General features: G+C 39.4%; 1 protein-coding gene and 1 non-coding gene across 3 annotated transcripts in view; both read right to left on the reverse strand.

Annotated features, from left to right (window-relative positions):
• The window catches only part of Neil3 (nei like 3 (E. coli)), a 52,199-nt gene extending 38,845 nt beyond the window's left edge, over positions 1-13,354 (reverse strand). The window contains exon 1 of one of the 2 annotated variants that reach the window (XR_870387.1): positions 13,045-13,349. Coding sequence is in view for 1 of the 2 variants with exons in the window: in NM_146208.2 (NP_666320.1) it covers positions 13,045-13,200 (156 nt within the window). In the remaining variant the exon portion in view is untranslated. Of the gene's footprint in view, positions 1-13,044 lie in introns of both variants that reach the window. The other variant, NM_146208.2, reaches the window with a different exon arrangement.
• Positions 1,201-1,259, reverse strand: LOC115487036. Its single transcript, XR_003947671.1, has one exon. It is a non-coding gene; the product is annotated as a U7 small nuclear RNA (small nuclear RNA).
• Positions 13,355-14,523: the final 1,169 nt, after the last annotated feature.

Consider the following 14,523-nt stretch of genomic DNA (forward strand, 5'->3'; position numbering starts at 1 on the left):
AGGAATATTATCCCACAATTTTCAAACTTCTAGCTTATGATTACGTGTTATTCTAACTGCTTAGTTGTAATGTTTCTACTCTTTATTTTATGAAGTTGACCTTTTTTTTTTAAAGGAAAGAAACTCTAGTATTTCTATTTGAAAATAGTAAGCAGATGTGTAAGGAGCTGTGTAGCCATTCTACCACTATTCGAGGTTGCAGTAGACATGAATGGGGCAGAATTTTCCACTGCCTACAGTCCAAGGAACTTTAGAAGGATTTTAAGCCTGTCTTTTGTCTTTACCTATTCTTTTCCTTTTGGCCTTTTGTTTTGTTGTTGTTGTTGTTTTGTTTGCTTGTTTGTTTTATGAGATAGGGTCTCATTATGTAGCCTTGGCTATCTGGAATATACTATGAAGACCAGTCTGCTGTCAATTTCACAAAAATCCTCCTGTCTCATCCTTCCAAGAGCTGGTTATTAAAGGTCTGTGCCACTACAACAGGTTTCCTATCATTTGTGGTAAGTACCGGGGAATTGGTTTCAGGCTCAAAATGACTGAGAAGCACATACAAACAATAATAAAAGCAAAAGCACTCAAATTCTTCATAAAGCAGGGAAAGAACCTTGGAGGTTCCTCATCGGGAATCACTGGTCCGGTTGTTACCATGTTCTTAGAACTTCTGCTTCCGAAGTCTGTTCTGTTTCAGAAATGCCAAGGACCAGTCTCAGCTTGGAGAGGGGTTCTGAGAGAAGGGGTGTTTGAGAGCAGAGAAAAAAAATGACTTGAAATCAAGTCGTGGATCCAATGTGGCGGTCTATGGCCTGCTGAGATGGCTTTCCAGGTTGTTCTTTGTATCTCTGTAGATAGCTAGCTCATTGCTCTGCAGTCTGCTAGACGCAGCTTTGTGGACTGCTCTTTCTCTCTCTCTCTCTCTCTCTCTCTCTCTCTCTCTCTCTCTCTCTCTCTCTCTCTCTCTCTGTGTGTGTGTGTGTGTGTGTGTGTGTGTGTTCTGTTCTGCTCTAGACAATTTTATTTTCTTCCTATTCTAAAAAACACTCTGGTTTAGACAGCTCTCAATGTTAGTAAAAATTCAAAAAGCTCTCTGCTTTTAGAAAAACCTTTTCTAACCAAAGTTAGAAAAGCTGCTATTAAAAAAAAAAATTGTTGGATTTTCTGACCAAGTCAGAAATTCTTTTAGAAAATTTCTAAAATTAGTTCTTGAGTTTTCTAATCAAAATCAGAAAGCCAGAAAAATTCTAAAAGAGCTGTGTCCATTCTTGATAGCTGCTGGAAAACACTCTAAAAGACCTGTTTCAGCTCTCTAAGTAATTCTTGAGATTTCTGACCTCAGAAATCCTGTTAGGAAAAAAAAAAATCTCGAAGCACAGGAGCACTTAAAACTTGGTTCCCTCTCTAGAGATCTCCAGATAGCTCAGCTTCTGCTTGAGAACGTTCTAGAGAAAAACTGCTATCACTTTCTGTTAGCTCATCGCATGTAGACCAAGAGCACAGATTTTAATTACATATCAACTCAACTCAGTCATTATTCATTCCAGGTTCCCTTTTGATTATCCTATGGATGAGCATCCTGTGACCTCAGCTGCTTGATTCTTAGGAGACAGCAAGCTCTTTCTTCTTGTTTTGTTTTGTTTTTTGGGTTTTGTTTTTGTTTTTGTTTTTCAAGACAGGGTTTCTCTGTGTAGCCCAGGCTGGCCTTGAACTCAGAAATCCACCTGCCTCTGCCTCCAAAGTGCTGGGATTAAAGGCACATGCCACCACTGCCCAGCTCTTAAAAAAAATAAAAAAAAAATGCAAAAGAATTCAGAGATCTGCCTTCCTCGGTTAAACACAGACAATAAGCTAGCTGGGGGGTCAAGGGGGAACTCCATCCTGGAATTACCATTCCAACCTTGTCTGGACCTAAATTGTTCTATCCTAGGCTGACCTGGAACTCAGGAATCTGCCTGCATTTATATCTGCCTGTTTCTGTATCTTTCTGACAAGCTGGCTCATAGTATGACTGCCTTTGTTCTTTTTAGGTCTGTGAAACTCCTTATACAATTTATACTGCATCCTTAGGTTTTTGCATAATTGAGAAATTACATATTTCCTAACTCATGTTTTTTGAGTTCTTTCCTACAGCCTTAAGGGTACTGAAGGTCCCAGGGCTTCCTATTTTGCTGAGACATAGACACATACTAGACTCCTGGACAGTGCTCTCTCTATTTTAATGGAGTCGTTAACATTAACAGGGAGGACGCTCCTCAGAGGAATGTGAAATATATACATTATTATGCAAATAAGTGTTACACCCTTAGCAGCCATCAGTACTTGTGGAGGCCCATGTTCCCCTGTTGGCCCTGTCCCAGGGACGGGAGCCATTTCATTCCACCCCCACTAAAGCCATGCCAGACTCTGCACAAAAAAATGAACTCAAGGACTTATGAATGATTGATTTTCAAGTACTAGCAAGGCAGACTAGAGTACTAAGTGAAGGGAAAATATTCATTCACATCAGCTTTGTTTTTATAAATGACTATGTAAGTGTGCTAAATTGATAAACAAGAAGAGTCTTACTTTTGTGTCCTGGAGTCTCATAGCCACTTACATAGACTTCAAGCCAAGAATAGACTACAGTAGCAGATTTCAAGGTAGGTTCCTATAGCAACCAACTAGTAGGTACAAAGTTTTTTAAGCTAGCCAGGACCCTTTTAAGATGATGAAATACAGAGCAGACATAGATCTATTATGAGTAACTTCTATATAAGTATAGACTAGGCCATATTTTCAGGATCCCAAATTAAAGGTCTAACTTTAGTTTTAATTTTTCACTTATAATTTTCACTTATAAATTAATGGGTCAGAACCTTGTTTTTCCACCATTCCAATGTCAATTACCTCTTATCCAGTCTTATAACTTCTTTATTAGTATCTGGTTTTAACCATAGATACCCTCTGAAATATTCTCTTAGAGCTTCCAGCAAAGTGTCAATGGTGAATAATATCCCATTTAATACACACATATGCGCACACACATACACATATACAAATATATACACATGAATGCACACATACTACCCACACTTAAGTCTGTCAGATTTCCCCTGTACTTGATTCAAAGAAAAATAGCTACTTGTGCTTTGAGCTCATCTGGCCCAATGTTTTTACAAGCTAAATATCATACTTACCATCTAACCAATATCTGACCAATTACAAATCCTTTCATAAGCTATCACATTGCTGCTTTTTACCTTAGTGTACTACAGCACATTGCCCGTGTTCCCATCCCTACCTGGGAACACACATAACAGGATGGTTCCCACTACCCATCTACTCTCTGCCCAGACTTCTTTCCTTCTTTCCTTCACCCAGTTCTGACTTCACCAAGGTTTATAATGGCTCTTGGCAAAGGCTCAAATGCTGTCACAATGCCAAATAAAATAGTCAATGAGTCCTAATTGTCTCATGTGAAGTCTCCTCAAATTGCTAAATTAACAGCTTTGACAAGAACTTACATCATTTACATAAAAACTGTACAAGCCAACGGCTATGACAGTTCATGTTATTCTCTTTGCTCTGTCTACAACTGACATCCTCTGACAACCAAAGTGGTACATGACATCTAGAAAGACAACCCTTTCTATTATAAATCGCCGATTCATGGCTGTTTAATTGGAATAGTTCATTTCAGAAAAGTTTATTGACTTCCTTGTATACTTCAGGCTGTGTTCTAGAGGCTGGGCAAATATATGTTATGTAAAACAAATTAGATTACTCCACACTGTAGAGTTTATACTCTAGCAGAGGAAAAGACAATGGAAGGAGTGGAAGAACAATTTTGGGGGCAGAGGGTGCAGCAGATAGCACTTTTAAGGGGGGAGGTACCATAATCTCACTGGGGAATTGGCATTGGAACAAGTTTTAAACAACATAAGAGAGTGATCCATGACTTTAGAAAATGCAGTGACAACGCAATGCCTTTCTTGTGTCACAGGCTGGGGTGGCCACAGCACAAGGACCAGTGGGATGAGATGAGATAAGTGAGATTTGACATATAAAAGCAATCAGATTGTGTGGCCCGAGGACCAATTTAAAGAGTGGCTTTTTCTCCGTAATGGAGTAGAACAATAATATGAGCTACATTAGTATTTTAAATGCACTCAGTAGCTGCTAGATAGAATCTTGGCTGAAGGAGTTCAAGGTAAAAGCCTGAATATTACTTATGAGACATCTGCAAAGATCTAGCTGAGAAACACAAGGATCTGGACCAATAAGATGTAGCAGTACTGAAAATGGACACATTTTAAAACAGATTTTTTGAAAGTCAGACAAGTATTTGCAGACAAACTGAAGGAGGAACAGGAGAGAGTCAGAGATCCAAGATGATGAGTTTGGGGCCTGAATAATAAGGAAGAAAAGTTACAGAGAAACCTGAGGGAAGCAGAGACGAAAGGAAAAGCAGGTTTGGTTTTAAGGCATGTTAAAGTTGAGGTATCTCTTAGGAAAACATCAAGAAGATAAATATGGGATTCTGGGGTTTGGGAGATAACTGAGCTTGAAGATATAAATTTCGTTTAGTGTTCTGCAGAGAAACTGTCTAAACCAGTGATGTTAGATGAGATAGAAGGGACTCTGTACAGATAAACAGCGCAAGCACGAGGTCTAGGGGCCTCCAGAGTCCAGCGGTTGGGAGGAGGCAGAACTGGCCATGGCTTCTGATGTCAGGAAAAGAGTACCAGAAAACAATATAGGAGCAAGTGGGCAGCTAGCAAGGCAAGAGCAAAACACAGCAAGTGAGGCATCCCAGGAGCACCTCGCAAATGCATTTCAAGGAAGAGGACATGCCAAAGGCTGTCGAGAAATCCAGTAAGACAGAGTCTGAGCTTCGACCCTGGACTCAGTCACGCAAGAGAAATCCAAGCAAGAGTTTTAGGGATGGAAGGATGGCAAAAGCCTGATTAGAGTAGGAGGACTGAGGGATCCTAGAGAACAGCACTGGCTGCAGAAGGCAGAGCAAATTCACAAAGCGTATAAAATACAGACATGGGGAACATGAGAGGAAAGGGAGACAGACACCTTTGTGCTTGTTTTGAGATGACTCATGTCTGTCTATGGCTGGCAAAGACTGTAATGGAAAGTGATCGCAGAGCAGCTGCAGCACTATTTTTTTAAGAAAGCAAGTAAGAAGGTTCAAGGTCACACGCAGTTTAATATCAGGATGGAGGGCAGAGGATACAGGTATAAATGGGAGTCAGTATGAAGTCATACATTGCTGTTTATCGACTGATTGACTACATTCTCTGAGTAAACTAGGAAATAAGATCATCCACTAAGGGAAATGCGGGCCCCAGGGATGTGGACCCTCACCAATTACATGAAGGATGTGAAAATGTTACTGCAACTCATCGTTCTCATGTTGAAGCCACTGTCCTCGTACAAACAGTGTGCCACCCCACTCCATCCTATCATCTGAAATCTGCCAAAAGGCATCTATAAAAAGACATGGCATGGAAATCCCACTGGATAGCACATAAGGCACTCCTCCTTATCCTAACTAAATCTCATTACTTAATAGTCCTAATGGCACTGAAAGAAAATGCTCTGATTTAACTAGGTAAGTCACTTATCTAGCAACTTGTGCTTACCCGAATTAAACTCTCCCCATTTTTTTTTTTTGATCATGTAGATTCTGAAAACTTGGCTAGTCTCTGACAGAGGTTTTACAGCTTATGAGGACAACTGTCCCACTGTCAGAACTCTTTAATTCAGCTCTTTAATGTGCCACTGTTTATTGTTTTAATTGAAGAACCAAAATATTTATTAGTAAAATGCACATCTAATTTTGGTATCTTTTAATGCTAAACCACGATATGATATACATATTTCAAAAGGAACCTATAGAAAATAAAAGGGCAAGTATGAGTTTTAACAGAAGTCTAAACATTTTACCCCAATACCCAGGGCTCCAATACTACCCTGTTAGGGACAGATCCAACTGTCTGCACACTGATGATTTTTTCCAGATAACTTCTAACCATGTGCTGGGTAGCTATACAGAACATACAAAGTGGACAATATGTATACTCTATAAAGAGCACCTAAAATATCACTCTTGGGGGGTTATTTCAACAAATTCTTACGCCTTGTACTCCTAAACACACACACATACACACACACCAGCATACACACACACACACACACAGTATAATAACAACTCAAGGCAGCAAAGGTTGTCCTAGAGCTTCAATCAGTGCATCTACTTTTAACTATTAGAAATTGTAGAAAGATCTGAACATGAAAATTTTGACCATTTAGTATTATAAAGCCAAGGCTTGCTGGATTGTCCTTCAAACCTTTATGAACACTGGACTACATCCTTATTAACGACTCGGACCATATGCCCTTGCAAATCAATTCTGTTGTGCCTAGGAGGAGGAATCCAAAAATATAAAGGCCAATATGCTTAAAATGCATGAGACCATTATATATCTTCACACAGCTGTCAGTGTGAAGTGAAATATGTTGTTGTGGCTGAGAGAGCCTCAGAAAGCCTCAAAGAAAATCCTTAAAGGTATAATACATGTCTTGCTTGCTCTACTGGTATTTTATCCCATTCTCCATAGCCCAAAACAATATACATTATGACATCAAAGAAAAATTGAACACAGTTATGAAATTAAAGGTTCTACCAGGTTAAAAAAAAAGTTTACAGCCCAATGAACATCAACAGGATAATGTAGGTGGTAGCAGAAGGGCAGGCCAAGGGATGACAGAGATGGGGAAATATTTATTTATGGAAAAGCATTGACCTGAATCTATCAAATGACTTCAGCACAGCAAAAAGTCACCCAGTCATCAATGCTGTGACCTTAGCTTGAATATGTTTTAAAGAATTGGCTTTTTCTTTTTAACCTGATGAGGTATTTGGGAATTAAAGTAAAATGTAGATATGGGTCCTTCCATATATACATAGTCTGTAAACCTCCCTTCCCTGTGTGTGAGTGTGTGTGTGTGTGTGTGTGTGTGTGTGTGTGTGTGTGTGTGTGTGTACACAGCCTGTAAACTTTTCTGGCTCTCACATTCTCCTTTTTGCCTACCTGGGGATCTGAACCATCTTGAGGCTTTCTGCTGGCCACACTTAACAGAGGTTTTCTTAGCCACTGCCATGCACTTATTATGCTGAATTATTATGTATCTGTGACTTGATTTCTCCCCTATCTATACAAGTTCCCTGGGGACAGTGACTCTGTTTAGCTAATATCCCCAAGGGCTTTCCACAATGTCTGGGGATATTTGTAACATTTGTGGAATTAAATAGGCCCATTGTCACTTTCCTCCTAAAACCAGGACTGGATTGAAAATATAGGACTTCTGTCTCCACCACCATGCCCTTTCTACAATTACCATAACCAAAATTTCTTGCCAAAAAGAAGTAGAAGAAGAAGGAGGAGGAGGAGGAGGAGGAGGAAGAGGAGGAAATCTTTTATTTTCTAATTATGTGCAGTAGACAACACAATTCTCACTAATATCAAATGCTATATGGAAGCTAACATCTATGCCCACTCCCTCACGTTCCCCATAAAGGAGAGAATTTTATACTCCATAGGTTCTTTCCCAATCAGATTGGCTCATGGTTAGCAACCAATCCCAAAGAACCCCATCGCACTGGGCCTTTAGCTTCTGACAAGTCCATTTGGCATTCGATGGCTTGTACAAATTGTATAATGACTTTTAAAAGGACTGAGGTATTCCATTTTTGAAGGAAAATTATATGTAAAGATCGTTTTTTAAATTTGGGTTATCTGTTATACAGGTGCTTTTCTCAAGACACTGTCATTTTTAAGGAATCAACACTCAGGACAGGATAAAATGTCACTTATGCTTGAGTATGTATCACAAGCAGTTTTACGGCTTCTTCGGCACCATCTCATTTTATGAGCTTCTGCGTACAGACTGGGCAAGACTTTTGCAATAAACCTAAGACATTTACAAGATATTCTCTTGTCCTGCTGTGGAATCTAAGGTTATCACCTCTTCCTATAAGCTTCTACTGCCCAGACAAATTCAAAGATTAATTTCCAGAAGGCTATTATCTTTGCTATAACTATACGCAATTGTCCAATACGTACTTGACTTTCTCATGTTGACCCCTTATAATCCTGTTACTGTGTTATTTGAACATTTGAACCTTTTCTTTCTTTGTCTGAAATAGAGATGAAAATCTCCGTTGCCGCAATTTTAAGTATGATTGAGTAGGGTTCACCTTCCCATTTTCAAGTGGCTTAATAATATGAAATCTTTAAAACAACATATATTTTCAGAGACAGCACATGATTTATCGCGCTGATTACCATTTATCTTGCCTATCCATGGGTGAACTGGGAAGATGAACTTTTCAGAGCAGAATAAGACTTTTTCCTAGACAAATGTCTCGACGCTCATTTAGTTGCATATTGTTGCCACAGAGAATGGCCTATTCACTTTCATCGTCTCAGTAATATATGTTTTTAAATTATAGGTCACTTGTCTATCAATCTAAATCCTCCAAACCCCTAATTTCAAAAATAGTTCCTAGGATCCATAATAGTGTCTTTAGGACCATGCATGAAAATGTGTTCTATACCCTTGGGGACTTTTGTGAAGTCTAAATCCGCTGTGCTTCACCTGATGATAGAAAGGAGCAAACACACCTCATAAAAGAGGGCATTCTAACATACTCTAACAAAACTGGGTCTGCTGAGAAAGCTCTGCTCCAGGAAAAAGAAATGGGGTGGGGTGCAATCACAAGAATGTTTATTTTGCTAACTACTAAGCTAGGAGCTTTCAGGTCCTCTAACTTAACCTGGATCAAATAAAGTAAGATGTGAGTATAAGCATCTCCAGATGAGGATGGAGCAAAAGTAAAGATGAGCAGATGTTCTTTACAGCATCTGGAGTAGTGTTGGATCAAAGTTACAACAGTCACAGACACTGATGACTCTCATCTGAAGAAAAAAAAAATAGAATTACTTCATTACCCTTCATTTCCTGAGTCCAGTGGGTGCTAGTAATGACCTTGCATCTCCACGAAAGTCATTATCAGTATCCACTTAAAAGGCAAAGGAGATGATGCATGCTCTATAAAACATATAGGAAACCCATTTAGATAGTTAATTAACTCATTCATTCAAATAAAAGGCAAGAAAGATATGTGTGGGAATTTTTATTTAAATTTTTATGAGGGGAAACTTTTAATGTGGGTCATCTGTACTTTGACATAGCATAGTAGATATCTTCAAATGATACGTACAACTAAAGGTTCATATAGTCCTAATAAGACATGCCAGTTAGACTCTTAAAAAAATTCTGAGCCATTTTACATTATCCAAAGTTTGCTTTTCTCCATCCATTCAATTTATATTTAAATGCCTAGTTTGTTCCTGATACTCTAAAGGATAATATAGATGATTAAGTGTAGGTAACATATTACATACATGCATGAAATCTTATAGAATCATCAGAATAATTAGTGCATGTTTCAAATTGATCAATGCTTATAAATAGACTGTTTCATTTTTGTGGGAGGGGATTAAAAAATACGTCCAGATTACACACTGATTTCACTAAAACATCATAAGCACCCAACAATTACAATTGGTAGATTGACTCCTCAAAGCTCATTAGGCAGACACGTTCATTTGCATTCTGATATTGTTTCTTATCATACGGTCCCATAAGCTCCAGCAGAGTTTGATGCAGTGTGCTTACACAGTTGTTTGGTTTTAAGCCGACAAGACAGTGGGCCACAACTTAGAGAAGTGTGCAGGTGACTGGCAGATGCCAAATTCTTCTACAGAGAGCAGTCTTCCAAATAAGAATCAGTTGTCACAAAAGGGAGGGGGAAATTAGTGACTTTTCTATGGGCTCTAAACTAGAACAAAGAGAAATGCCATATGATAAACAGACTAAGTAGTTCACTCTGCCAGTAGCTCCCGAGGTAAGATATTTTATGTTGGTTTTTGGAATAATGATTATCTGAAGTTTGAATCTTTTATTTTAAGTGGCCACTTAATATTTCTTTAGCTCTCCTTTGTTATTTTTCATATTTATTACACTGTAAAGAATACAGTATGCAATTATTTTTAAATGCTGCTTTGAGAAAACTAATCATTTCAAGCCAGTAGTAGAAACATTAAATAGCTTTAGTTCTTTGGCAAATATGCCTAAGAAACCAGGGATCATCTGTTACAATAATGATCTTGCCAGAAGTTTGTGACAATGGTCCATATTTTAATGAAATTTAATATGGATCCAACATTGCTCTCAAAGGCAAAAGGCTGTTGGTATTTATAAGGGTTATTATTATGCTTTTTAGATCAAAGGCCCAGAAAATCAAGCCACAACAGAGTATTTAGAATTCTACTGAAAGCCACATTATTAATGCCATATTGATTTTCAATCCAATGTCAATGGAAGCAGATCCTTCCTTCTAATCACACAGCTCTATTCCAATAATTAGTTCCTCCTTCTATTAAGGCATTATCCATAATAGCTTTAGATGCAGGGCTATTTATTTGTGGAATATAGCTTAGTGAGTATAGTGTTGCCAAGTGAATCTAATCATTGCTCAACCATTAATAAAGCACTTACATGAGGCTATCTAGATGCACTCTTTGGTGCCATCTGAACACAGAAATGAAGAGAATTATCAGAGCAGATAATTGACTGTAGTGAACAAAATTTAAATGGTGGAGGACACCGCCAAAACCCAAGGTCATACTTCTTTAGTTAATAAGGATCGCTATCACATATAGGGCTTATGGTATACAAAGCAGTAACCACTCCATTACTGAATCTTTTATTACTTTTAGAGTAGCTATCAGATACATAAAAGTCTGAAGGGAGATCAAACCTTGGCCCAACACCTTACTACAAGCGACAGTGCTCAACTGATTTAAATTCACCTTGAGCCCAACGCTCCTTTTCTGGTAGCATTAGGTTGATCTTTATTGTGGAATTATTCTTTCTCATGACTAACTGTACTTCACGTTTTGTCACAAAATAATTAAAATAAATTTAAAATGAATGATTAATACTATTTTCTCTAAATGCCAATAAGGTGACTATGTAAAACATAATCTTGGTTTCTTGCAACGGGAATCTTATTTTTATAAATAGTAACTTTCCATGAATAAACTTTTATAGATAAAACAGGTTTTATTTTACCAGTAACCAGCAAAGTGTTTATCACACAACATTACTGTTGAATGACATAAATCATGGCATCAATGAGGATGTTCAGATCTTACGCAGTGCTCAGTACAATAGCATTTATTTCTAAAATAGTGGCAGGCTGACTTCACCTGATTTCTACCACCAGCAGCTGAGCCTAAGCTCCTCACCTGGGTCACTGCAATACCTTCTTGAGATTTCCTCTCATGTTTTCTTCTTTGATATGCAGTGTTCTAGCCAAACTGTAAATAAATCTTGACTACCATTCAAGGTTTCTAATGATGCCCAAGATAAAGCCTGGAAGGTGACCCATTGGAGACGACTCAGCAGGCAAAGGCACTTGACACTAAGGCGGAAGATATGGGTCCCTGGAACCCACACAGAGTAGAAGAAAAAGTTGTCCTGACTTTCACATGTGCTGTAACACACACAACAACATTCAGTCACACAACAATACGCACAAAAATAAAACCCAGCTCTGAAAAGTCCCAATTGTGGTATATGGAGTTCTTTACAATCTTCCCATCAGCTTTAATATCAGGCCATCTTCGGATCTCCTTCCTTTACATACACACTGGTTTATTTTTCAGGCCCTTGAACACCATTCTTCTGCCTATATGGGCCACTTTCATCTCAGGAACTCTGAATCTCTTATGCCCCCTTTACACATCAGCTCTGTTACCACCATAGGGAGACTTCCCTGGCCTCTCTGTATGTCCTAAGAGAGAACCACACACTTCTGAGAACTTACCACTTTGTACTTCACTGTGTTACCCTTTACTGAATGGCCATGTATTTTCCCAGCTACAACATAAAGACAAATGTATTTTCACCCTCCTGTACTTTGAGAGTATGCAAAATTTTGCTGAATGAGTGATCTTCGTCAAAACTAATACTTTAGAGAAACCATTAGCATAGATCTCTATAGTACTCTGAAATAATTTCGAGAAACATAATTTTTTAAAAAGTACAGAGCACTTGTTGACACACCAAGTCAAAATAAATAAAAGCATAACTGTTAAAAGATCCAAACCTTTTTTTTTTTCCTCCCTCAGCTTGAAAATACATCTTCCTTGTTTCTTTCAAGTTGGGAGCATATGCTAATTGCATAACAGACAACTTCTTTCCTAGACCAAAGGCTATGAGGGAGCTTTGCAGGAGAAATTGAAGAACAGCACAATATTGCATGTATCCATGAAATACAATTAACCACACATCTAAAGGGCCTTAAAAGCCTGGTCGTTTAATCAGAATATTTTTAGTATAGTTCTAAGTTCTTACCAAATGACTATCCAGCCATCAGCAATGTATGCCTGAGTGGCAAACTGTGCTACGATTTGCTTTCAAAAGAAATAAATTCACTTAAGGAAACCAGAACTAGCTTTTACTGCCCCTTCATTAGATGGCAATATTCAGCTGAGTGAGATGTTCGTGCTAAATTTTCCATGTGCAACGTTAGAATTATATACTACTGATCAACTGCAGAATTTGGGGCTGGAAAAGGGCTAAAAGTCTATGTTACGAGTTCAGTCTTACAACGTGGAAAGAAAAACATACCAGACTTCGCACAAATCCGATGATAACGTCAGTGAATGTAGACGGTAAACAGCAGAAAGCATCTTTTGCTGACTGCCTGTTAACAGGGTTGGAACAAAACGCCTTCGGTGGATCTAGCACTGGCACTGTTAGACAGCTGCTAGAGCTAAGACTCACTTCTCAGGTTAAATAAATGTCGGGAAACACAGGCTCTAGGTCTTGGGAACCAGAGTAGATTGGGGATCCCAGAACCTGGGTGGTGTTTTTACTCCACTTCCCGCTGCAGCTTCCAAGCAGGACACAGGACTGACTTACCGAGGTAGCGACATCAGCCAGGGAGGCGGCAGGGGACATGGCAGGGCCCAGGAGGCTCTGCAGAGCTGTGCCCCGCACACCAGTCACCGCCTGCCCCGGTAGCACTCGTGCCCGGATCTTCTCTCCATTCAGTGTACACCCTGGCCCTTCCACCATCTCTGTAGCCCGCCCGGAACCCCTGCTAGTTGCAAGGCCTGACTGGAAAACAACCAGGCAACTTCACTTTCCTGCTGACCCACACTGGGCGGGAAGTTCAAATCTCCCGCGCGCCCCGCCCCGCCCAGCCTAGGCTTGCCCACCAGCAAACCCCGCCCATCTGCGGCCAGGCCACGCCTAGGTGGTGCGGACTCTGCTCTGGGATCCAGGCAGCCCACAGAACTCAGGGCTCTGCAGGTCTCACACTTGTGTCATCGGTATTTCCTGAGCCAGTGCACAGTGAAAGGAGTCACAGAACCCGGCTCAGTGTAAAAACTCAGGAAACTGGGAGTTGAAGACTAAAAACTACGTTCGAACTACTCAGCCCATACTTTTTGAGCTGAAATCGATCACATTAAAACAACGTCAAGTTTGCGGTTTCATAAAAGCCCAGCACTGTACTGAAGTAAAAGTGGAAAACTAAATGTGGAGATTTGTCTAGTTGGCTTTCCAGTGTAGGATGATGAATGGTTACATTTGTCTACATCAGACTCGGGACTGTCTGGACTCTATATTCTGTTAACTAAAATTCATTTCTGATCTCTGTCCTTTGATGGAGAAAAGTCTGAAATAGCCCTTTCCCTTTCACCTCTGTATTGTTTATTGCTATCTAAAGAATGACATCATTTATTATTTAGAAATTTCTGTGAGTTAGAAGTTGGCAAAGTCCAGCTGGGTGGTTCTGGCTCCCCAGTTCTCTAAAAGTTACAAGGTAGGTTTGGTTGTAGCTAGGGGATCCTCTTTCAAGAGGTTCATTTACATGGGCTGGTAGCAAGAGGTCTTATAGTTCTGGCCATAGACCTGCTTAGCTGTGCTCTAGGTGTGATTGCAGATCACACCAGAGGAAGAACACAATTGCAATACAACTTATTACCTAGCAGCTGTTGTAACCTGTGAGTTACAATCCCTTTGCGGGAGTCAAATGATGCTTTCACAGGGGTCACTTAAGATCATTGGAAAACACAAATATTTACATTATAATTCATAACAGTAATTACTGTTAAGTAGTAACAACTTCCGTGTGAACAGTAATTCTTGCAGTAATTCTTTGTTTGTTTGTTTGGCTTTTTTTTTTTTTTTTTTTTTTTTGGAGACGGTTTCTCTGTATAGACCTGACTGTCCTGGAACTCACTCTGTAGACCAGACTGGCCTTGAACTCAGAAATCTGCCTGCCTCTGTCTCCCAAGTGCTGGGATTAAAGGCATGTGCCACCACTGCCCGCTCTAAAATCTACTTGCAACATTTAAATGACTGGGATTTTGTGATGTTTTCGATAAAAACATC

The sequence above is a fragment of the Mus musculus genome, chromosome 8 (genome assembly GCF_000001635.26).
Source record: "Mus musculus strain C57BL/6J chromosome 8, GRCm38.p6 C57BL/6J".
NCBI classification, from domain to species: domain Eukaryota; kingdom Metazoa; phylum Chordata; class Mammalia; order Rodentia; family Muridae; genus Mus; species Mus musculus.